Source organism: Ovis canadensis, chromosome 3, assembly GCF_042477335.2.
Source record: "Ovis canadensis isolate MfBH-ARS-UI-01 breed Bighorn chromosome 3, ARS-UI_OviCan_v2, whole genome shotgun sequence".
NCBI lineage: Eukaryota > Metazoa > Chordata > Mammalia > Artiodactyla > Bovidae > Ovis > Ovis canadensis.
The window spans coordinates 220,427,400-220,452,887 of NC_091247.1; the positions used below are offsets into that span (position 1 = coordinate 220,427,400).

Consider the following 25,488-nt stretch of genomic DNA (forward strand, 5'->3'; position numbering starts at 1 on the left):
GAGCAGAGGGCCTCATTTCTGCTCTCCACAGCGAGCTCTTTGCAGGGGTGCTGAAGGTCAGCAGCTGCAGCAGCACATGATTTAATCTTTGCGGAGGTAGATGACAAGTGCCCGTGGCAAGGGGCAGTTTGTGCATCCTTCATGCATGTGTGCTCCGTCATGTCCGCCTCTTTGCAACCTCATGGACTGCAGCCCGCCGAGGGTCCTCTGTGCATGGGATTTCCCAGGCAAGAATACTGGGAAATACTGTCATTTCCTTCTCCAGGGGATCTTCCGACACAGGGGTCGAACTCATATCTCCCACGTCTCTTGCATTGGCAGGCAGCTTCTTTACCACGGAGCCACCTTGTCACTATTTAAGATTAGTGTCCTGAGATTGTTTTTCTGGGGGAAAAAAATGTCTCCCAACTTTGTCTACAGTATTACCCACCTCAGTCACAGGAAACAAGCGGAGTCTTGCCCTGGCCAGAACAGGCACCTCAGCACTGCAGTCCAGCACTCAGAGGCCGCCCCCCCAGCTAGAGACCACCCCATTGCCTTATCCCCCTTCACCCCACCTCCGCTCTTCCCTGACAGTCTGTCTAGGGGAAAGAAAGGCCCACAGCGCACTTGGGAACCATCATTTTTCTGACCTCCGGGCAATTCTTCTCCGTGTGGTAACCCTCCCCCAGTAGCAGCCATCATCCCTGCCAAGGCTTGGTGCTCCCTCTAGGTGGTGTCCCTGCCCCTGAGGTGATGGAGGGTGGGGTCAGGTCAGAACCCTTCCTTCCCTCCCTGCTCTGGAGACCACAAGCCAGATTCTCCTGCAGCTCCCGGGCAGCCAGGCCTCCTTAGATGAGCCCCCCTTCCTAGTCTCAGAACAGATTCCAGCAGAGGCAAGCATGGCAGCAGGATTTCCCACGGACCATAGCCACAAAAATAACAGAGTAGAAATACAAAGTCAAGCTCTCCTGAAGGCCGTCTGGGGTGGGTGGAGGGTCCTAACAGCAGAGTCTGGGACCTGGAGACCTAGGACATCATGCAGACATGAGTGCAGGTGCCCAGAGGCCCCCTTCTGTCCACAAGTAGGGACTCCATCCTCAGCCGCCAGTGGGTGTTCCTACAGACACGACCTGCAGATACCTCCAGGCATTCCTCTGCAGGGGGCCAATGCTGGTTACTGGCTCTATGCCTCCCACCCTTTCTCTCTCCCCTGCATTCAAGGCCAGGGTCAAAGCCCTGCTAACCTGCCTCCAAAATCGGTCGGCTCATTGTCCTCTTTGCATGAGTGAAGCTGTGGCCTTCCTCATCTCCCGCCCAGCAGCCGGCTGAGCATCCCATCCCTGAGCTGACCCTTGACCGCATGGCTGTTTCATTGGCTGTTTGGTTTCTAGACCCAGATCCCCTCTCGAGGCAGAGCCCCACAGACTCCCCTGCGCTCCCTTCCCTTCCCTCCTCGCACGGTGTGGGCATTTGTTAAATGTTTGGCCAACAGAATTACCAAATATAGCTGCATATTTTCTCAGTATTGAGGATGAAACTGGGGACAAGCTATAAACCCATCCACCAAAGTTATAAAGTGTGAGTGTTTCCTTGGGATCTTCCAGCTCCGTGGTTGTCATCAGTAGTTACATAAGAGAACCACCCGGAATCTTAACAAACAGCAATGGTTTTGTGTGTGCTGTATCACTTTAGTCGTGTCTGACTCTGCAGCCCCACAAACTGTAGCCCACTGGGTTCCTCTGTCCAGGGGACTTCCCAGGCAAGAATACTGGAGTGAGTTGCCATTTCCTCCTCCAGGGCATCTTCCCGACCTAGAGATCAAACCCAAGCCTCTTGTGTTTTCTGCATTGGTAGGCGGATTCTTTACCACTAACACCACCTTGGAAGCCCAACAGTATTTGGGGGGTATTTAAAAATTACTCAACCCCCAGACAATCAGATTTAACTGGTTTGGAGTTGGAGCCTGGATACCGGTGGGTTTTTGTTATTAAGTTTCCCCATGTGATTCTATGCACAGCCAGGTTTGATGAAAGTCTCTAACCAGAGGCCATGGGAGCAAGCGTCCCGCCACCCATGGATTGGCTTTCAGGGCTCATGAGTGCCATGAACTCATGTTAGATATGGGGGGTCTGCCCATTGTCCTGAACAGAGCCCTCCATGAAGGCAAGAAGCTCTGTTGCTGACTCTTCGCACCCCCATTGATGAGGGCGGGGCGCCTGGACTGGGGAGTGGAGGGTGGGTAACACCACTGACTCTGATCCCAACCGGTGTCAGTCCAGGTGCCCAAACTCAAGGACCATTGGCTTTCCTCTGAAAAGCAGGACAACGCCTGCTCTACAGAGTTGTTTGAAGACTCAGAGAAGGCATGAGAAGTGCCTGATGTGGAGCCAGGTGGACGTGGGGTTCACTAGTGGGAGCATTACTAGTCCTAATGCTATCATCACTACTAGTTATACCTGCAGCTCTGCTTCTAGGGATGCCATTGTTATGAAAACAGGGTACCTCCCTTCAGCGTCAGGCCAGGCTGACCCTGCATGGGGTCACAGAAGAGGGGTCCATGGTCCCAGAGGAGGACTGCAGTGGGATGCTCGGCCCTCAGCCCTTGGTGAGGCTGGACCAGCTCAGGGGAGCGAGGTATCCAGTGCAGGACCTGAACTCACAGCAGCCCCCTCTCGTGCCCCTCCTCTGCCCCTTCCAGCCGCTACTGGCGCCGGTGGAATCGGTTCTGCAGGAGGAAGTGCCGCGCGGCTGTGAAGTCCAGCATCTTCTACTGGCTGGTCATCTTCCTGGTTTTCCTCAACACGCTCACCATCGCCTCCGAGCACTACAACCAGCCCCACTGGCTCACGGAAGTCCAAGGTGAGAGGCCACCAGCCCTCCTGTTACTCGGGCTGATGGGGCTCTCTCCCGGGGGTGGGCAAGAGGAGCAGGGCCAGGAACGAGAGGGCAGTGGGTCACCCCGGCCACACCAGGGCCTGGCAGCTCACCAGCCAGTAAAACAACACCAACTCACTGTACATACACGGGACCCCCAAGGCCAGCAATGCAGTCCACCTGTCCCGGCGGTCACCACTGGGTCCAGGAGACCACGTCAGGAACAGTGGCTTGTTTGGCTCTGTCCGATCCTTCACTGCCCACCTGTCGTCCCCGTGGATTGCCACGTCCCGGCCTCCAGGTGTGCTGGCCCACACCTGCGAGGGGCAGTAAGCACAAAGCCAGGAAGAGGACGAGGGTGGCCTGAGCCCAGGGACCTGTCCTCCACGGCTGTCAGTCCCACCACCCCTCGCTAGGGTACCAACCCGAGGGTCAGGCAGACCCAGCCTGGACCCCGGGGAGTCTCCCGGAACCTGGGTGGGCCCATCTCCTCCCAGTGACGAGGGCAGACAAAAACCCCCCCAGCTCCCGCTCTTCACTGGTGGGTCTGAGCAGACAGATGGCAGCCCCTCAAACCTCACTTCTTGTGTCTGGAAAATGGATATGATAGCAGCTGGGCTGGCTGGAGAGCCACTGTGGGGTAGGGGGACTCGGAGGGTGGGGGACATGTCGCTGGATGTGAGCTGAGGTAACTAGACGAGTCACAGAGGGAGGGCCGTGTACGGGACCCAGCGCAGGGTGTCCCTGCAGGGACCCCCACCCTCACCCCCTCTGCCCCGCCCCATGCGGCCCCTGCAGACACGGCCAACAAGGCGCTGCTGGCCCTGTTCACGGCGGAGATGCTGCTCAAGATGTACAGCCTGGGCCTGCAGGCCTACTTCGTGTCGCTCTTCAACCGCTTCGACTGCTTCATCGTGTGCGGCGGCATCCTGGAGACCATCCTGGTGGAGACCAAGATCATGTCGCCCTTGGGCATCTCCGTGCTGCGCTGCGTGCGCCTCCTGCGGATATTTAAGATCACAAGGTGCGTGCCGCCCTCCTCTCCCCTCCTTGGAAGCTTTTCTTCCAAGGAGCAAGCGTCTTTTAATTTCAAGGCTGCAGTCGCCTTCCGCAGTGATTTGGGAGCCCAAGAAAATGAAGTCTGTCACTGTTTGCGCTTTTCCCCCATCTATTTGCCATGAAGTGATGGGACTGGATGCCATGATCTTAGTTTTTCAATGTGTAAGGATTCCAGTTTCTCTACTTTCTAAACTCTCTTGTCCATCTCCAGAGACAAGACTTAAAGGATTTTTGACTGACTCTGCTTGCTCCTCCTGGGGTTTGCCCAAAGCTATTTTTAATGTGGCATTTCAGGTGCCTTTTAAATAATTCCCAAAACCCCACCTGCTTGGGGCTTTGTCTTTGTTTTTGGTGGGGTTTTTTTGTGTTTTTTTTAATTCCTATAGAAAAGAATTCTTGCTCCCAGGTATTGTCATAGTATCTTAATGTTCATTCTATTTTTATCAACAATTTACCTATTTCTAATCTGAAACTACTGCCAAGAAACCATTTTAAGTCTGTCTTTATCCTTGAGCTTCCCAAAGCCAGTCTACAGGAATTTTCAGATCCCCAGTAAGTCTATGAACAGAACAATTTCATCATCTAATTAAAAGTTCCTTTGGCAAAGGTCATTGTCTTCCTGTTTTCCAGTCTCCAAACCCTCTGGGGGCTTCTAGAAGACGCCAGAGAGACTAGCTGTTGGGGGGATCCCATGCCCGCTTCTGAACCTCATCCCTAATATGTTCCAGAGCCGAGGATATACCTAAAATAAGGTCTGAGAGTGTGCCTGGTGGTCCCCTGAGACAGGTCAGCCTGGCCCTGCCTCAAACAAGTCTGTTTCACCCTCTTCTTTGAAAATCTCTCGGAGATGCTATTTTTAACAGTGTTTTCTGGACCAGTGATTGTGATTCTCAAACCAAGTTGTCCTCCTCAAAGGAGCTCATTAAGGATCTCCCCAAACCTAGAGATTTTAACCAGAAACCCCCCAGGGTGTTCTGAGCCATGGCTCTGATAACCTCACTTTGAGACACTCTGGCCTGATTTTCCGCAGCCATCCTTTGTCCTCTTTCTCGTCTAAAATTATGAACCTTTGTGTATAACTGTGAAACCGTGACCTTTCCTTGGCATTCACTTCTCCAGACTGCAGCCCCAACCCCATTAAGATGGTGCTTCTGACGGCTCTCAGCTGAGAACACTCATAATGATGAAGACCTAACATGAATCCAGCCAAGTTTTTAAATTGATTTTTTTCCTTCTTCTTCCTTTTTAAAAAATTATTTATTTTTAATTGAAGGATGATTACTTTATAATATTGTATTGGTTTCTGCCATACATCACCATGAATCAGCCCTAGGTATACATATGTCCCCTCCCTCTTGAACCTCCCTCCCACCTCCCACCCCATCCCACCCCTCTAGGTTGTTACAGAGCCCAGTTTGAGTTCCCTGAGTCATACAGCAAATTCCCGTTGGCTCTCTAATTTTCCATACGGTAACGCAGACGTTTCCATGCTACTCTCTCCACCCACCCCACCCCCTCCTTCCCCCACTGTGTCCACAAGCCTGTTCTCTGCGTCTGCGTCCCTGTTGCTGCCCTGCGCTGAGGTTCATCAGTGCCATTTGCTAGATTCTGTATACACGTGTTAATACACATTTGTCTCTCTCTTTCTGATTTACTTCACTCTGTATAATAGGTTCTAGGTTCAACCACCCCATTAGAACTGATTCAAAAGTGTTCCTTTTTATGGCTTATATTCCACTGTGTGTATATGGACCGCAGCTTCTTTATCCATTCATCTGCTGATGGACATCTAGGTTGCTTCCATGTCCTAACTATTGTAAATAGACCTGCAATGAACATTGGGGAGCATGTGTCTTTTTCAATTTTGATTTCCTCAGCATATACACCTAGCAGTGGGGTTGCTGGGTCATATGGTAGTTTTGTTCTGAAGGAATAGTTTTTTTTTTAAGGAATCTCCATACTGTCTTCCATAGTGGCTATAGCAATTTACATTCCCACAGACAGTACAAGAGGGTTCCCTTTTCTCCACACCCTCTCCAGCATTATTGTTTGTAGGTGTTTTTGGCGATGGCCATTCTGACCGGTATAAAGTGACATCTCATTGTAGCTTTGCTTTGCATTCCTCTAATAATGAGCGATGTTGCGTATCTTTTTTTGTGTTCATCAGTTATCTGTATGTCTTCTTTGGAGAAATGCCCGTTTAGGCCTTTTGCCCACTTTTTGATTAGTTTGTTTGCTTTTCTGGTATGAGTTGTATGAGCTACTTATATATTTTGGAAATCAATCCTTTGTCAGTTGTTTCATTTGCTATTGTTTTCTCCCATTCTGAGGGTTGTCTTTTCACCTGCGTTATCTTTGAGTGAATGACCAGGGCCTTCCAGCCACAGGAGGTCTGAGGTCCTTTCTCCTGCTTCGGGGCTCCGTGGGGTTCTAAGTGTTGCATGGTTTTCATGTCCAGTTTGTCTACTCTTTGTCAGCCTGACATCCGCTCTGTGGGGAGGAGGAAGAGCTTTGGTTTGATTAGAGCTGGATGCGATTCCAGTTTACTAATCGCAGCTCATTTTTTAAACAATTGGTCTTTAAGTGCACCGCCGTCCCTCCAGCCATTGCCATTTTCCCTTTGAAGCCCTAAATCCTTCCCTTGCTCCTGCAACTCCCTTCCCAGGCCCTGAGAAGTGAGACCAAGCTGACTCAGCATAGACAGCCCCACTGGTGAATCCTGACCACAAGGGCCCCACAGCCCAAAGCACAAACCCTCCAGTCTCTGAGCGTCTCAGTGTCCCTGTCCGTCTGGCCGAGCCGCAGATCACCCTCCCCCTGCCATCTCCCAGCCCCGACTCTTCCCAGGGACCCAGGGAGGTTCTGCGCTCATTTTGGGCCCCTGTTATAAAGGTGACTTTGACATCCACTCACTTCCCAGGCTGGGGGCCCACAAGCCAGACATCAGTGAGGAAGGTGCTGGTTTTCTGGGATTAAGGAGACAGGTGAGGACGATGCTCCACTCCCTGCCTCACCCCAACACGACCACAGGGCCCGCCAGGGGACTCTGAGAGGCTCAGGGAGCACCTCCCCAGTCCCACGGTCCAGTCAGGCTGCCCTGCCAGTGTGACCAGGCCGCAGGCCCATCCGGGTCTGGCCCCTGCATGACCTAGGCCTCTGAAGCAAACAGGAAAGACCAGGCCTTTGAGTTTGTCATCCAGCTGGGTTTGACTCTAGAGTCTCGGCCCCCAGGTGAAGTGCAGGATAGGGAACAGGAGGAACTAAACCAGCAGTTTCCACCCCAGGCCCAGGCCATCCCAGACCCTGACTGCCATGGAATGGAATCCTATCTGGCGCCTCCTGGCCCAGCAAATGCCGGGTTCAGCCTCAGCGTCCCTCCAGGCTCTGGTGAGTCTTAGGGAACCAGAGTTCAAACCCCGCTGAGTTGGTCCTTGGGCACCACATCCCCAGGACTCTATTTTATAACTGGAGGTTTCTCCCTTTTGACCCCCTTTCCCAATTTGCCCACCTCCCCCCACACATGTCTGGGAACCACAGTCTGTCCTCCTGACACGTACCAGTGTGACACGTGGTCTGGCCGTGGAAGGTCGGGAGCCTCAGACCTTATGTTATGGAGGAATCCGTGGGGAGACATCGGGGCCTTGAACACCTGCTCCCTCGGTGATGGTCTTCCCTGAATCACTGATTAGCTTGCTCACTCGTTCATTCATTCTTCCCTATTGTCCTCTCTCCTTCCTTTAACATCAGTGGATCAGATGCTTTTGGTGTGCTGTGATTTATTGCTGTCTTAAGAGCATCAGCTGTGATACTTTTGTGGCTCCTCACCTGGACCTCAGGGTGGCAGCTGGAAGGGACAGGGGGGAAAGGGCACGAGGAGCAGGAGAAGAGGGTTCTCCCTTCCGGCCAGAGGCTCTGACCCCGTCAGCCCCTCCAGGCCTCCTCCACCGTGCATTCCCAGATCAGCTCCTGGCCCATGACAGGTGGTACAACCTGCTCTCCATCACAGCCTCCGCTGCCTGCAACCAAGGCCCTGGTCTGCTCCCCAGCCAGCCCTCCTCCCCAACTCAGCAACTTTTCTCTCTCGGGTCTGGGGCCTGCTAGGCCAGCGCCCCTGCGCCCCTGGCCAGCAGACAGCTCTGAGCCTCAGCGCTCAGAGGCTAGAATAGACTAGCCTAAGTCTATTAGTTAAGTTAGTTAAGTCGCTCAGTTGTGTCCAACTCTTTGCGACCCCGTGGGCTGTAGCCCACCAGGCTCCTCCATCCATGGGATTCTCGAGGCAAGAATACTGGACTGGGTTGCCATTTCCTTTTAGGCTAGCCGAAATAGACTAGCCTAAGTCTATTCCCCTCGTGTCCACAAGCCTCTGGAAAACTGAGGCGCTGATGTTTATGGTCATTGTCTTTCCCAGAATATTCTGTGCAGTTTAGGGGCTCTGTGACCTTAACCCACATGACCTTAATCCCCGCTCCCCACCACCGGCCGATACAGCTGGGTATTCTCGTTACAAACATGCTCCAGAGTTCTGGTTCCTAAACACCGCCTTGCTGCCAGGCGCTGGTGCCCTCACGACAGTGGTGTTATGGCTCTAGGTAAGGCTTGGGAGTCGGCATGTAGGAAGTGGTCCCTCCTAAGTGCGTCCCTCCAGGCAGGCTTAGGAGCTTTAAATGTAAGCAGGGCGAGTGTTCTAGCCCCACAGAGATTCTCTGACTCCCTCACTTCAAGTAGAATGGTCAGTACAGCCTCTAGCTGACCAGGAGCCCAGCACACACGCGGGGCTGGCCAGAATCACCTGAGGACAGAGATAGAGCAGGTGGAAGGAAAGCCTCTGCCCTCACAGTCTCAAGCCTATTTGGTGAGACAGATGAGGAAGACGTATGAGCATTTCTAGAGCAAGTGCATGTAATGTACATTGTTATTTAGTTGCCGAGTCATATCCGACTCTTTGAGACCCCATGGACTGTAGCCCGCCAGGCACCTCTGTCCATGGGATGCTCCAGGCAAGAATACTGGGGTGGGTTGCCATTTTCTTCTCCAGAAATGTATCTAAACATTCTGCAAACCGAGAGCATGTGGCTGGCAGGCAGAGCAGAGTGGAGAAAAGCTGTCTGAAGGAGAAAGGAGCAGGAGAGACTCCAGGTTGGGGAGAAAGTCATGTTTACGTGCAAACTGCTGGCCCGTCTGCTTCTGTCACTTAATACGGAAGCCGTTCCTGGGAGAAAGGGGTCCAGCCGGGGTGTGGCTGCCATGCTGCAGTGGGGGTGGCTTGCATGTCACTGTCTTGAGCAGCAGAAACAATTCCCTATCTGTCTCAGTGATAAGCTGGGAATATCTTAAGTGGAGGAGATTGAGGTTGTGACCTGGAAGGTGGCCGGGCGGGGGTGGCTCTGGGACATATGAGAGGCTGTGTCCTGGCACATCCCCAGCTGGAGGCCATGTCCCTTTTGCTGCACCTGAACCAACCCTGTCCCAGGTCTCTGAGCCCTTCCAACCATTCGTGTCCCACCCCCTTTTCCAGGAGAGGGTTTTCCCCCTCCCCGTCCGTCCCCACGATGAAGAGCATCTGTGTTTACAGCCAGCCACAGGCTGGAGGGGTGCAGGAGGGACGGGGTTGGGTGGGGCAGTCGCAACTCAGGGTTTCTGAAGCTTGGCTGTTTACCAGAATCCTCTGGGATCCTTGTGAAAAACAGGCTTCTGGGCCCTAACCACAGCTATTGAATCAGAACCTCCAGAAGAGAGGCTTTTTAAAGAACCAACTATTTGAATAGGGTGAATCTGGGAAACCACAATAAGCCATGCACCCTCTCTTATCCATGAGCCACCCTACCCACCCTCACCCGATGGAGACCCCACTCATGCCTGGGCTGGGAGGAGGGCTACACTCTGGAAAAAGAAAATTTTAATGTCTTTTTGTCTGAAGATCAATAGTGGTAACAATAATTACTAACCTTTATCACCTGTGTGCCAGGCACTACACTGAGGTTTTTTTCTTTTCGAGTTGGAATTTATTTTTTTCTAGTTTAATTGAGAAATAATTGACATATGTCAGTGTCTCGGTTTAAGGTGTACAGCATGATGGTCTGTTTTACATATACTGCAAAATAATAGGTTTAGTTAACATCTACCATCTCATAGAGCTACAGTGTATTCAATAAAAAGAAAAAAAAATCCTTGTGTTGAGAACTCTTAGGATTTACTCTGTTGGCAGCTTTCATATATAACAGTGTTGGCTACAGTCATTGTGTTGTACGTTACATGCCTAGCATTTATTTATCTATAACTAAATAAATGCTCTCTTGCTTTTTCCATGATCCAGCGGATGTTGGCAATTTGATCTCTGGTTCCTCTGCCTTTTCTAAAACCAGCTTGAACATCTGGAATTTCACGGTTCACGTAGTGCTGAAGCCTGGCTTGGAGAATTTTGAGCATTACTTTACTAGCGTCTGAGATGAGTGCAATTGTGCGGTAGTTTGAGCATTCTTTGGCATTGCCTTTCTTTGGGATTGGAATGAAAACTGACCTTTTCCAGTCCTGTGGCCACTGCTGAGTTTTCCAAATTTGCTGGCATATTGAGTGCAGCACTTTCACAGCATCATCTTTCAGGATTTGAAATAGCTCAACTAGAATTCCATCACCTCCACTAGCTTTGTTCGTAGTGATGCTTTCTAAGGCCCACTTGACTTCACATTCCAGGATGTCTGCTTCTAGGTGAGTGACCACACCATCGTGATTATCTTGGTTGTAAAGATCTTTTTTGTAGAGTTCTTCTGTGTATTCTTGCCACTTCTTCTTAATATCTTCTGCTTCTGTTAGGTCCATACCATTTCTGTCCTTTATCGAGCCCATCTTTGCATGAAATGTTCCCTTAGTATCTCTACTTTTCTTGAAGAGATCTCTAGTCTTTCCCATTCTGTTGTTTTCCTCTATTTCTTTGCATTGATCGCTGAGGAAGGCTTTCTTATCTCTCCTTGCTATTCTTGGAACTCTGCATTCAGATGCCTATATCTTTCTTTTTCTCCTTTGCTTTTAGCTTCTCTTCTTTTCACAGCTATTTGTAATGCCTCCTCAGACAGCCATTTTGCTTTATTGACTATGCCAGAGCATTTGACTGTGTAGATCACAACAAACTGTGGAAAATTCTGAAAGAGATGGGAATACCAGACCACCTGACCTGCCTCTTGAGAAACCTGTATGCAGGTCAGGAAGCAACAGTTAGAACTGGACATGGAACAGGACTGGTTCCAAATAGGAAAAGGAGTACGTCAAGGCTGTATATTGTCACCCTGCTTATTTAACTTCTATGCAGAGCACATCATGAGAAATTCTGGGATGGAAGAAGCACAAGCTGGAATCAAGATTACCGGGAGAAATATCAGTAACCTCAGATATGCAGATGACACCTCCCTTATGGCAGAAAGTGAAGAGGAACTAAAAAGCCTCTTGATGAAAGTGAAAGAGGAGAGTGAAAAAGTTGGCTTAAAGCTCAACATTCAGAAAACGAAGATCATGGCATCTGGTCCCATCACTTCATGGGAAATAGATGGAGAAACAGTGGAAACAGTGTCAGACTTTATTTTGGGGGGCTCCAAAATCATTGCAGATGGTGATTGCAGCCATGAAATTAAAAGACGCTTACTCCTCGGAAGCAAAGTTATGACCAACCTAGATAGCATATTGAAAAGCAGAGACATTACTTTGCCAACAAATGTCCGTCTAGTCAAGGCTATGGTTTTCCAGTGGTCATGTAAGGATGTGAGAGTTGAACTGTGAAGAAAGCTGAGTGCCGAAGAATGGATGCTTTTGAACTGTGGTGTTGGAGAAGACTCTTGAGAGTCCCTTGAACTGCAAGGAGATCCAACCATTCCATTCTAAAGGAGATCAGTCTTGGGTGTTCTTTGGAAGGAATGATGCTAAAGCTGAAACTCCAGTACTTTGGCCACCTCATGCAAAGAGTTGACTCATTGGAAAAGACTCTGATGCTGGGAGGGATTGGAGGCAGGAGAAGGGGATGACAGAGGATGAGATGGCTGGATGGCATCACCAACTCAATGGACATGAGTTTGAGTGAACTCCGGGAGTTGGTGATGTACAGGGAGGCCTGGCATGCTGCAATTCATGGGGTCACAAAGAGTTGGACACGACTGAGTGACTGAACTGAACTGAACTGAAATAAATGCTGCTGCTGCTGCTGCTAAGTCGCTTCAGTCATGTCCAACTCTGTGCTAGGAATTTGTAACTGGAAGTTGGTACCTTTTGACCAGCTTCATCCAATTCTGCCTGCCACCGCCACCTTGCCCCCAGTAACCACAAATCTGATCTCTTTTTCTGTGAGTTTTGTGAGGGGTTTTGTTTGGTTTTGGTTTTGTATTTTCTAGATTCCGCATATAAATGAGATTGTATGGTATTTGTGTTTCTCTGTCTGACTTACTTCACTTAGCATAATACCTTCACGGTTCATCCACATTGTTGCAAACAGCAACATTTCCTTCTTCTTAATGGCTAAGTAATATCCCATTGTAGATAATGTATACCGCATCTTCTTTATCCATTTATCCGTTCATGGACACTTAGGTTGTCTCTGCATCTTGGCTATTGTGAATAATGCTGCAATGGACGTATCATTTGGGTATATCCCCAGAAGCAGAATTGCTGGGTCGTGTGGTAGTTCTAGCTTTTATTTTCTTGAGGAAGCTTCACTTTGTTTTTCACAGTGGCTGCACCAGTTTACACTATTCCCACCAACAGTGCACAAGCATTCCCTTTTCTCCATGTCCACTTGTCTCTTGCCTTTTTGATGACAGGCATGCTAAAGGGGTGAGGTGATACCTTGCGGTTTTGATTTGCATTTCCCTAATGATTAGTAATGGTGAGCATCTTTTAACGTGTCTGTTAGCAATCTGGATGTCTTCTTTGGAGAAAAGTCTATTTAGGCCTTCTGTTCATTTTTTCGTTGGATTATTTGGCATGCAGTTTGTTTTTTGCTATTGAGTTGTATGCATTCTTCATATATGTTGAAGAATATGTCTTCGTATCTTAATCTCTTATCAGATATATGGTTTGCAAATACTTTTTTCCCGTTTTGTAGGTTTTTTCACTTTGCTGAGAGTTTACTGTCAGAAGCTTTTAGTTTGATGTTGTCTCACTTATTTTTTTTATTTTGTTGCCTGAGTGCGGAGCTTTTAAAAAATCATTATCACAAGTAATCCTCCCAATAACACAATGAAGTGCAAGCTGTCACTGCCCCTATTTCTTCAGGTGGGGAGAAGAAAGAAAGAAGGGAGGTTGAGCAACTTGCCCAAAGGCATGTGCAGAGCTGGGTCGGAACCAGGCTTCTGAGCCTGGGCCCTGAACTGAGTCACTCACACCCCAGTTGTGAGCTGGCCAACCCAGTCCCACCACCACGCTGCCCCAAGGGAAGGGCAAAGAGCAGGGAGCTGCAGTTGGTCTCAAAGCCCCTGGCGGGTGAGGCAGGTGGAGGGAGGTGATGAAGCTAATGCCCCCTCGTCCTCAGGTACTGGAACTCCCTGAGCAACCTGGTGGCGTCCCTGCTGAACTCAGTGCGCTCCATTGCCTCGCTGCTGCTGCTGCTTTTCCTCTTCATCATCATCTTCTCCCTCCTGGGGATGCAGCTCTTTGGGGGGAAGTTCAACTTTGATGAGATGCAGACCCGGAGGAGCACCTTCGACAACTTCCCACAATCCCTCCTCACCGTGTTTCAGGTATGGACCTTTCTCTGCCAGATCATGGCCGGGGAGGTGGGGGGAGAGGGGGCAGAAAGCAGGTGCCAAGGGAGTGGGGGAGCAGAGAGGAAGGGGATTCCCACTCCCACGGGGCAGCCAAAGCCAGACCAGGTCGGTCACGGGAGCCCAGGAGCATCTGCAGCTCCCCACCCCCAAGCCCCACGGAATTCCACTCTCGGATGGACCCCTGGGGTCCAACTCAGTGGCTTAAAAATCTGCTTCTTAGCCGTGGAAACTTTTATTCAAATATATTCAGCACGAAAGCCCAAAATATCCACAGAAGAGAGCAGACGGCTCTTGCTGGGGAGGGGAGAGGAGGGGAGGTTGCTCCCAGGAAAATGCGACCACCATCAAATTTGTGACTTTCGTAGATCTGTTGGCTTGGGGCCAAGTTCAAATAGCACTGAAGTTTAAAAGGAGATCAGTTTACAGATTAAACTGAACGATAACGTGAATGTTGCCAAAATCTTATAGATGGTACCCAAAGTCCTCATGCTTGGGGAAGCCTGGGGGACCACGCGGTGCCTCAGTGAACATGGTCACTTTGGTGCCTTAGCCCTAGGGTCAGCTAACGGCAGCCACCAAGCACTGGGCCTGGGCTGTAGGAGGTGTTTTTCCCAGGAAGTGCTTACAGCGCTCGATCAGTCATTTGTGCTGGTGGCCACGCACTGGAAGGAGAGGGCTGGACCTGCAGGATCACAGCTCAGAGCCCCGGGAGGAGAGCGGGCGGCAGGAGGCGGGGAGACCAGAGAGGTGTCAGAGGTTTCTATATGGCAGGGGGCCGGGCAGGGGAGCTTCGGGCTTGCTGTTGGTCTAACGCTGTGTCCCTCGTTGGTGGGACTATGTCATTCAGATCCTGACCGGGGAGGACTGGAATTCGGTGATGTATGATGGGATCATGGCTTATGGCGGCCCCTCTTTTCCAGGGATGTTAGTCTGTATTTACTTCATCATCCTCTTCATCTGTGGAAATTGTATCCTTTGCGCCTGCCTCCCCCGCCCCCTATTCCCCCCCTAACTTGTAGCTCAATGCCAGTAGGTGCGCCCAGTGGGTCCTGACCAGGGAGGACCCAGGGCCACCCTTCCCCAGAGAAGAAGGAAAAGGCACATGCCCAGCCCAGACCACCTTAGTGGTGCAGGCGGGTCAGGATGGGAACCTGGAGCCGGGCCCAGGGGGATGTGAGTCCATCCCCCTGAGCTGCCGTGGTCCAGGTGGGCAGTGCCCAGTGGTGCTGGCCTTGCAGCTGCCCACTCAGACCTCATCATGAGACCTGCTGCCCTGGCCGGGGGCCTGCTGAGGGAGGAAAAGCCTCACCCCGGAAGTGACCTTCACCTGTCGCCCTCCCTCTGAAGCTGCTCAAAGGGGGAAGTTAGCCACGGACAGACCAGACAGGCCACGGGCAGGTTCCCAGGTCCCCTGCTGCAGGCAGCCCTCCCCTGTCATATCCCCCAGGGTTCTATGCAGAGAGGCTTGTAAAGTAGAATTTCAGATGAGCTGGACTCAGAGGTCAGCTCACAGCCTCAGACACACCCAGGGCCGTCCACCTAGTGTCCTGGAAACAAGGTGGAAATGGCAGCAGCTCCGACCTAGCAGGCTGAGCAAGGCTGAACTGGGTACCGCATGCCCAGCCCCTGCCCTTGGGGGCCGGGCCCCTCAGCTCCTGGGGTGAACCAGAGCCACGCGGGGCCTGGAGTGGGGGGCCTGACTGGCATTAACCTCTTGGCTGGACTGACTCTGATCCAGTAGTCTGACCCATGGTACATGCATCTGAGTCGGGGGCGGGGGAGAAGAAACAGCAGACTCCACTCAGTCAGGAGCCCAGCTGACCCTCCTGGGGCCTCTGTCTGCACAAGGTCATGGCGGGAGTGGGCAGGGAGAGCGGGCACCTCCTGGTGGCGGTAATGACCGCCCAGTGCCACGGCCCGCTGGAGGCAGCTCTGCTCACAGTGTCACTTGCAGGCAGTTGTCTCTGTGGGAAGCAGCGTCGAAACCCAGCAATTAGAGCGAGGCTGGGCTCCCTGCCTCCCGCCCCCAGGCCTGGCCTGTGTGCCTGCCTGCTCCGGATCCCCCAGGAAACCCCAGGAAGCTAGGAGGGCGGTGCAGAGGGGAAGGGGGGCTCAGTGGGCTCGGAGCCCCTCCCCATGGGGAGCTCTGGCCCTGCATGTTCTGTCCTGGCCCCTGTGCCCACCCACCACCCCAAGTCCAAGGGTCATTTTCTTTAAGAATGGACACAAACAGATATCCTACTGAACGTGTTCTTGGCCATTGCCGTGGACAACCTGGCTGACGCCGAGAGCCTCACGTCTGCCCAGAAGGAGGAGGAAGAGGAGAAGGAGAGGAAGAAGCTAGCCAGGTAACTTCGAGGCTCCCAGGCCAAGCGCCCAGCTCCCAGATGCCTTTTCTGTCAGTGCTCAGGAGACACTGGGCCTGCCCGGCTGTCCTTCTAGACAGGGTTAGGTGGGGGCCCCTACAGTGAGCTGGGACTCTCCCCTATTCCTGGACATCACTCTAAGCGAGGAGCACCGTGAATTATATCTCTGGGGAGGTGTCCTGTTTCCCCACGGGTCCAGGAGTTGGGGAACTCTCTTTTGAGAAGAGGATCATGACAGATGATGGGAGTAGAGGATGGGATGGGAGGGCAGCCAGTCCGAGGGGAATCTGGAAAGATGATGCCTCTTCACTGTCCTGTAGCTTATCTCTTCTGATGAGCAGAAAAGACAGGACCCCACACCAGCCTCGTCTGTGTCCAAACGGACTATCTGGGCCACACCTGTGCCAGATACTGAGCAGGTCCTCAGGAACCTTTGGAATAGATGGAGGCTGAGTCAGGGAGAAGCTGGGCATTCAGCTGAGTGCTGGACAGAGCTGACCAGGGGCAGAGACCGGGGAGGCCAGAGCCAGGGGGAGGCCCAGTGCCCTGAAGATTGAGCCATACAGAAGGGCCCCCAGAAGACAAGTGGTCCCAGGCCCTGGCGGTCTGGACCCCAAGGCACCACAAGGGCAGCACCCTATTACTCTGGTCATCATCCCTTGATCTTCTCTCCTGCTGACCCGCCAGGACCGCCAGCCCAGAGAAGAAGCAAGAGATGGTAGAGAAGCCGGCCGTGGAAGAGACCAAGGAGGAGAAAATCGAGTTGAAATCCATCACGGCAGATGGAGAGTCCCCACCCGCCACCAAGGTATGGGCTGCTCTGCCTGGGAGCCGGAGCCGGGGCGGGGGGGTGGGGGGGGGGGGGGGGGGGGGGGGGGGGGGGGGGGGGGTGGGGGGGGTGGGGGGGTGGGGGGGGTGGGAGGGAAGGAGAGGGAGGGGGAGGGGGACTGCAGTTCTGGGTGGGCTACTCTGCCCAGAAGCCAGACAGGGCAGGTGGGGAGGGGGACAGAGAGGCCAGAGGAGGGGGATAGAGCCGGGATGGGTAGGCGTGCAGAGGAGGAAGGCCAGCCTTCTGCTGGTGTCCTGAGGGTCATATACAAACGAACAGTTCGGCCTAGACTCGGGGGCAATTTCAAGACTACTGGAGGCCTCTAAACCATGGATCTTATCTAACTGGACTCTCCTCTTCTCCCTTGGCTGCCTAGATCAACATGGATGATCTCCAGCCCAATGAGAATGAGGACAAGAGTTCCTACCCCAACCAGGAAACTGCAGGTACCAGCCCGCTGCCTGGCCTGGGGGAGGCAGTGGGGGCGTGGAATGGGGGTGAACACCTGGCTCTAAAGCTGGGTGCTGGTCCCAGTTTCTCCACAAGCGGGGGCCTCACTTGATCCCCCAACTCAGCTGCAGCATCACCGTTTATCCTCTGGGGGAAAACTTTGCTCAATTATTACTGTGATAATGATAACGGAAGACTGAACACATTGTGCTGGAGCAGTGCCTTTGGGCCTTTTGAAAGCTGGATTCCGTATACATGTAAGGTTTATTATAGCCTACGTTGTAAAATCGCTATTAAGTTACATAACTTATTAGGATAACATATGTCGCAGCATCTTGCTTGGTTAATAATAATAGTAAATCCCAAATCTGTCCTGCCCGCTCCCGGGAGGGGTTGCTGAGCACAGCAGGGCTCCGCTGCAGACGCCTGCTCACGGCTCTGCACGACGCTGTCGAGTCTCCCGCAGCAAGAGCGTCCTGTCTGCGGTCTGATCCGCAAACTGGCAGCGGGGTCCCTGGATAGGGTCTTTCGTCAGGAGCCAGTCCCCTGCATCAGGACACCACACCCTGCGTGAGCCTGGCCTGCCCTCCTTCTGCCGAAAATTGTGGGTATCATCACCTGCTTCAAGCTCAAAGTCACAACAGACCATCATGGCGCTACAGGTCTTGCCGACCCGGGTCCCCACGCAGGCTAGTCTGTTTGGGGGCATAGCTCCCTCAGAAACCGGCCTGCGGCCAGCCTCCTTTCTCCTGTCTCCACGGTCTGTCTGCTGGGAAAGAGGACTTGGCTTCCTGGGGCTCAGACAGAAAGGAGGGCGGAAAGGTGTCCCTGAGCCAGCATGGAGCCTTTTGAAGCCTTTACAGCCCTTGGGGCAGAAACCGTTACAGAATTTCAAAGACACACCAGAAATAGCCACTGAATGCAGTAGGCGGGTCTTGTCTTGATCCTGAATGAGCAAATAAACCTTAAAATGGTATTTTTGAGGCAGTCAGGGAAAACTGAATACGAGCATGGAGCTAACTGATGTTAAGAAGGTTCTGTTCATCATGGGACCACCTGCAGGAGATGCCCGTTCCTAGTCCCCACAGAGCAACCACACTGCCGAGCAGGGACCTGTCAGGCCTCCCCCCCAAGTTTAATCTCCAGAGCTTGAGGTTGGTCAGAGCCCCCAGTTCTGTACACACCACATTTCAGGAACATCGCCTCACTCAGGAGGAAAGCTGTGTGCTGAGATGGGGCTTTTATCTGCTAGATTCATGTGTGCGAGTGAACGTACAGATGTTCTTGAAGAGTCACTGAGGACTTAAAATTAGTAAGTGCACATGAGAAAGAAATATGATGACCCCAGGGAACATGTAGCTTAGTCCAGAGGCTGTGAGGGAGGCCTGGGCTGTTGCGGGGACTCCAGGGGGTGAGCAGTGCGGTAGCAGCTTCATGGAGCAGGGTGGTCCTCACTGGGTCTGCAGTTCGGTGAACTGGAGAGGAAAGATGTGACTTCTGGACCATTCTGTTGTCATGGATACAGAGCTGGATGAAACCAGGGAGACACCCACTCGTTGACTTAATCACTGCTTATAAAGCACCTACTGTGCTGCCCGCCCTGGGCAGGCACTGTGTGCTCAGCCATGGGGGCAGATAAGCTGCTGTTGTGAGGGGCCCACATTCAGCGGGAGGCAGACACGAAGCAAGAAAGCAAACCAACTGGAAAGATGATGTCAGGGAGATCATGAAACCATGGCCTGCCTCAAGTTACGGTCACACCCATCTGCAGGGGAGCCCAGGGAGGCCAGAGCAAGAGAAATGGAGGGGGTGGGTGTGAGCAGGTGGGGCAGCCCCAAAGGCCACCCACCCTTTCCCCCGGCCTGCAGCCAGCCAGCTGAGGACACCGGGCCATGCCCCCGTCTCACCTGGTTACCTTTCTGGTGTCTGACCACTAGGATGACCAGTCACCCCAGTCTGCAGGGCACTGAGGGTTTCCCGTGGTGTGGGGATTTCCGCTTAAAAAGCAGGACAGGGGTTGAGCTGGTCACCCGATTCACAACCTGGTCTCATGTGCTGCCAGGAGGCTTCCTCCAGCAGAGATGAGCCCCAGAGGTGCCCATGGGAGAGAGCTGGCCGTCCTAGTTGGTCCCCTGCGTTTCCAGAGATACCGATGATGTCTGATTCCTGTCCGTAGGAAGGTGTCTGGAAGTGGGCAGCATGGTGGTAAAAATAAGTGGGAGCCATGGAGCTATTTAGGACGGTGCTTTTTTCCTGCAGGAGAAGAGGACGAGGAGGAGCCCGAGATGCCCGTGGGCCCCCGCCCACGCCCCCTCTCTGAGCTGCACCTGAAGGAGAAGGCAGTGCCCATGCCGGAAGCCAGCGCCTTCTTCATCTTCAGCCCCAGCAACAGGTGTGTGGACAGGGTGGGGAGCAGGGCTCCACTCTCTCCATGATGCCAGCCCAGCAGGTATCAGCGTCCTCCAGCCCCAAGCCCAGCATGCCCCACAACTTGTGTAAACAGGCACGGGTTTAGAGGAGAGAGTCCTGGATTATGAATCAGAAGACCTGTGTTTTGTTTTCCTTTCCATTATTTGAAATGCGTAAACTCTATTTCTACTCTGTTGGTGATTAACATTTAACTTAACAACCCCGAAAGTTAAACAAGAGCCTAAACCTTCTGCGAAATAGAAGGAGGTAAGCAACTAGGCTGCATTAACTCCTTCCAGCTCTCCCACCTTAGGTGTTGTGGCCGATGAGTAATTTGATACCGACCTTTATTTCCAACCTGACAAGATAGATATGATTACCTGGGTAGACAGGGTGTGTTTGGATTTACATACCACTTACCATTCTATTTGTTCGATTTTCACGAATCTTGGTCCATCTTTCAGAAATCATTTTCTTTCCTCCTAAAATACATTCTTTGGAAGTCTTAATGGTAACTTCACTGGGCCTCTGTTTATCTGTAATTGCTTCCATTTCTTGTTCTGGGGAGACAGCTGTGTTCTGTGCACACTTTCAGGCAGAGAGGTTATGGCCCTCGCCGGGTTAGAGGTGTTACTCCACTGTACAGTTGGAATTCCCACGCTCGTTTCTCTGTAGGAATCTGCCGCTGGTCTCACTCTTTTAACATCATCTGTGGTCTCTGGAGAAGGCGATAGCACCCCACTCCAGTACTCTTGCCTGGAAAATCCCATGGACGGAGGATCCTGGTAGGCTGCAGTCCATGGGGTCGCGAAGAGTCGGACACGACTGAGGGACTTCACTTTCCCTTTTTACTTTCATGCATTGGAGAAGGAAATGGCACCCGCTCCAGTGTTCTCACCTGGAGAATCCCAGGGATCGGGGAGCCTGGTGGGCTGCCGTCTATGGGGTCGCACAGAGTTGGACACGACTGAAGCGACTTAGCAGCATGGTCTCTGGAGTTGTGATATGTTCACTACCACTTGTTTCTCTCCATTTATCCTGCTTGGAATATATTATGTCTCCTAAGTCTATGGATTTATATATATATATATATTTTTTTTTTTTTTTGTCAGTTCTTGAATAATGTTAAGGATTAGGATAAAAACAGCTACTTCTGGGAGAGTTGCAGGATACTCTGTTTACACACTGCCTGGTCTCCCTTCTCTTGTGCTGGTCCAAGGGGACACGATAGGCCTGCATATTCTGTCCTTCCCTCTCACGCATGCACTTCTTCATAACTTTCATCTCCTAGTCTCTCAGTTCAAATTCTGGGTCATTCTTTGGATATATCTTCCAAATTCTTAATTCTCTCTTCAATTCTATCTATGTTACTGTGTAAACCAGTTTTTATATCAAGTTATATTTTTTTTTCATGTCAGACAGTTCCATGTATTGCTTTGTTTTCCAGATCCAGCTACATCTGAGTTTCTTGTTAATTCGTCATCTTTGTGGTCAAGTCTTTTATCCCATTCAGTTCAGTTCAGTCGCTCAGTCATGTCCGACTCTTTATCCCATTAAATATTTCAAATATAGTTGTTCTATCATCGGTACCTAATATTTCCAGTATACAGAGTCTCTGGGGAGAGATCTAACTCATTTATTTGAGTTTCCTGATTTGCCAACTTAGTGGCTTATTTTCTTGAGTGTTCCATGATCTTTGTGACCTCAGTACTCCGTCTTAACTGGGGAGATTCCCGTGGACCTGAAGAAGGACTGCGAAGCTTTCTTCCAGATGCTCTTTGTGTGCGTGGCTCAGCCTAGGGGTCCCTGGCCCTCTGCCCTATCTCCTGTTGGCTTAAAGATTCCTCACAGCAGTGCTGCCACTGGCCTCTGTCCTCAGGCACCTCTGCCCAACCTGGGCATGTCCAGCAGACCCCAGCTCAGCAGATGGGCTTGAGGGAGGAGGGGATCACTGCAGACTTTCCTAGCTCTCATGAAACCAGAATGGTCTTGGAGAGCTCGTCCTTTCCAGGATTTGGTGCTTCCGCATCAGTAAGGTCTCTCAGAGGATTTAGTCAACCACATGCCAGAAGCAGAGGTCTGAAGGCCTGGTTCAAACCCTGAGCCACCCCGCGCCCCTCACCGCACACACACACACTCCAAAGTGGGCAAGACTACCCTTCCCAGATTCCATGTTTTCATCTGTAAGATGAGATAATACCCCGTCAAGAGGAGACAGCACATAAGACACCCTTGGCATCCAAGGATCCACTGTGAGTGCCCCCGGGTCGGGGCTGTTGGCCTCTGTCCCTGCGCTGAGGCTCAGGACTGAATTACTGCTGCGGCATCACCCACGCTCTGGGCAGCTCTGCTGCTCCCCATACAGACACATGTGAGGTAGATCTTGTGAAGTCATATTTTTAATGATGGGGAACCAAGTCCCCAGATGAAAGCTCGTGAATGGATGTCATAGCAGTACATGAAGATGCAGAGGTTCCTGAAGTGTCGGACGTAACCCCAAGGCCCTGTGGTGGAGGGCATGGTGGGACCGGCTGCAGGGCTGTGTCTCCCCTGCGGCCAGATGGCTCAGGCTGAAGGGCCCACACCCCGCCCGCACACGCGTCTACGCACCAAGAAGGAGCAGAGACCCCACCCCGTGTGACAGACCCCCTTCCCCTGCCCCCGCAGGTTCCGCCTCCAGTGCCATCGCATCGTCAATGACTCCATCTTCACCAACCTGATCCTCTTCTTCATCCTGCTCAGCAGCATCTCCCTGGCCGCCGAGGACCCCGTGCAGCACACCTCCTTCAGGAACCACGTACGCACCTCGTCCCCCGCACCCCAACCCCGCAATGTGACCCCCTGGCTGCCTGACCCTGTCCTTCAATGTGGAGCCTGCCCTGAATCTCATGGTCAGAGGCACAGCAGACATCTCCCTAAGAGATGACAGCTTTGGTGCAAATCCATCTTAAGACCCTTAGCAGGAAGAGACCATGAGCCCAGAGCCTCAGGCCAGCCTGACCCTGATGTCAGACCGCACTGCCTACAGATGCTCCCCAGGGGCTTCGCCTCCCAGGAACTGGCCCATCCTGTCCCTGGGGGTCAGTGGCAGATGGCACTCTGATGAGACCGCCCTCATAAGGAGGACCTCACTGACCCTCTGCAGAGTCGAAATTGAATTTGGAGCTCGCCTCAGGCTCTGATGAATTACAATCAAAGGCCAGAGTAGGACCTGCCATATCCCAAAGCCTTGAAACAATGTTAGATCCTAACCAGGCGGGCGTGAAGCGAGAAGTCCACCACCCGAAAGCCAGACCCCTGCGAGCCAGCTGATGGTCCTGCAGCCCACGTGGCCCACGGGTTTCTTACTGGGAATGTCCTCGCTCTGACCCATCATCTGAGACAGAGCAAAGCCTGAACCCTGAGCCTGTCCCCAGCCTGGGGTGTGCCCACCACACCCTGAGGGGCACAGCCAGGGTAGGGTCCTGGGAACGTGAGAGACTGGCTCATCCCCTGATGTGAGTTAAGCAATTTGCATCTTTATGCAAAGAAAGCAAACCCCACTCTGTCCTTGAGACGCATATCCCATGGTCTGATTTTGGTTTGTAAGTAAATTGAATTAATGAGAAAAGCACCCAACCGGACCCAGGACCCGCTGAGTCGGCTCTGGGAGCCCGCTCACAGATCTGGGGCCTTCAGGACCCTGGGCTGTGTCAATGCCTCTGGTCTCCCATGGAAAGACTGCATGATTTGCGGTGCAACTCCCTGCTGGCGACCTTGCTCCCATCCTGTTGCTCCATTCCCCCATCCCCACCCTGTTTCTCTTTGTTTTGCAGATTCTGTTTTATTTTGACATTGTTTTCACTACCATTTTCACCATTGAGATTGCCCTGAAGGTAACCCTGCCCTCTGCTCCTCTCCTGTCCTTCCCAACTGGCTCCCGCTGCTCTGTCGCTAACGCACACTCTGCTGCTATCTGTCACTCGGAGCCACTAATCCGCTGTGCTTGTCTTTCAGATCCTAGGCAATGCAGACTATGTCTTCACTAGTATCTTTACCTTAGAAATTATCCTCAAGGTAATGCACGCAGCAAGGCCTCTGCCTCCTCTCTGCACCGCCTCTTCTCTCTGGTTTCCTTCACTGTGGTTTTACTCTGAAGCCTGAAGCTGGGGGAACTGGGGCCCCTGACTTTGTTGTGCCCGTGCACAGTTTGGGCACTGATGCTGGCTGACACCAGGCACTCCCCCACACCGCCTGCCCCCCACCACCTCTGCGAGCCACGCCTGACCCCGGCAGGAACCTTCTCCCTATCCGGCCCAGAGGGAACGCCACACAAAGAACAAGAGCCAGAAAATGGCAAAGCACAGGGCATCAAGAGGCCCTCTGCCTGTGCCCTCGGGATGCCCTTTGTCAACACAGGCCAATGCCAGTGTCCCAACCGAGGGCTCTGGACAGACCCCTGCACACACCTCTGACCCCCACCAAAGCTTGCCCCCTCGCCCCTGCCCAGGCCTGGAGGAGGCGGCTGTGTCCTCCAGGGCTCAGTGTGGGGCCCAGAGTCCACACGCACTCCCATCCTGTGACCCCAACACAGTAGAGCCCGCCTCTGAGCAGCCTCAGGATGACAGAGGTTTGCCCCAACTTTATTATTGTTTCTATTAATATACAATCAATGAAGCTCCCCAGGTGGCACTAATGGTAAAGAACGCACCTGCCATAATGCAAGAGATGTAAGAGACATGGGTTCGATCCCTGGATTGGGAAGATACCTGGAGAAGGGAATGGCTACCCACTCCAGGATTCTTGCTGGAGAATCCCACGGACAGAGGAGCCTGGCTACTGTCCTTGGGGCTGCAAAGAGTCAGACATGACTGAAGCGACTTAGCACAGCACAATATATTACTTACATCCACTCTGTTAGGAATTCCAAGCTCCCCGGGCCACCCGAGCCTCAGGGGCAAGTTCCAAGTCAGGGGAGTGTGTCCGCCCACTCTTCTTCTCAGAGCCTGGGACTCACCCTGACCCCAGTCAGTGAGCTGCTCAGCTCAGTGCCTCCAACCTATTGGGGGCCACCCCGGGCGACCTCCCCCTGGCTCCCAGCTCCTCCCACCCTGCACAGGAAGCCCCAGACCCTCCTTCCTGGGCTCCTCCAGGTGGGGACAGCCTGTCACGTCCAGCTTCAGCCTGAGTGGACACTTTCTCATGCCTTCTGTGTCCAGACCCTCTGGTTCCAGCTAACCAGGTGTTAACAAGAGGAAACCAGAAGTGTTCCTTGTGTTTTTCTCTCTGACTTCCGGGGGTGGGGAGGGGGACCAGGCTGCCCAGCTACATGGAGACCCTTCCCTGGACTCCAGACCCAGGGAGATGAACAAAAACCAGGCTCTTCCAAGTCTCAGACCCTCCCCAGAGCGCCTCTTCCTCCAAGGTTGCCGGCTCCTGGGAGGTCCTCTGTCCCGCCCACCTGCTCCTTCTTCTGCCCACTTTCACGCTGACTGTGCTCTAGGTGGAGCCTGGCCCTAGAACCCTGCCTGCACCTCCTCCCCCGGGTCCCTCTGCCCCACCTGTAGGCTCAGCATCCTGCCTGGGAGAGGTGACTGTCAGGCATGAGGGATGTCCAGGGTCAGAGACAGTTGAAAGGCCTGGGCATGTTCAGCCTTCCAAGGAAAGGCTTTTGGGGCCAAGACAGTTGGACTGAATGATGCCGAGATCTGTCGCTGAGAGGAGGGAGATAGAACCAGGACCCACGAGCAGAAATTACGAAAGATGTGTTTAATGAGCCGTATTGCTGCCTGGAGAG

General features: G+C 52.6%; 1 protein-coding gene across 3 annotated transcripts in view; it reads left to right on the top strand.

The window, feature by feature from the left end:
• Positions 1-25,488, top strand: part of CACNA1C (calcium voltage-gated channel subunit alpha1 C) — a 387,548-nt gene that overhangs the window by 310,382 nt on the left and 51,678 nt on the right. For all 3 annotated transcript variants that reach the window (XM_069585942.1, XM_069585940.1, XM_069585941.1), the window contains exons 12-21: positions 2,681-2,841; positions 3,655-3,880; positions 13,424-13,631; positions 14,506-14,626; positions 15,892-16,006; positions 16,712-16,832; positions 17,230-17,299; positions 19,563-19,695; positions 22,380-22,509; positions 23,528-23,587. In XM_069585942.1, the coding sequence (XP_069442043.1) occupies positions 2,681-2,841; positions 3,655-3,880; positions 13,424-13,631; positions 14,506-14,626; positions 15,892-16,006; positions 16,712-16,832; positions 17,230-17,299; positions 19,563-19,695; positions 22,380-22,509; positions 23,528-23,587 (1,345 nt within the window). The remainder of the gene's footprint in view (positions 1-2,680; positions 2,842-3,654; positions 3,881-13,423; positions 13,632-14,505; positions 14,627-15,891; positions 16,007-16,711; positions 16,833-17,229; positions 17,300-19,562; positions 19,696-22,379; positions 22,510-23,527; positions 23,588-25,488) is intronic.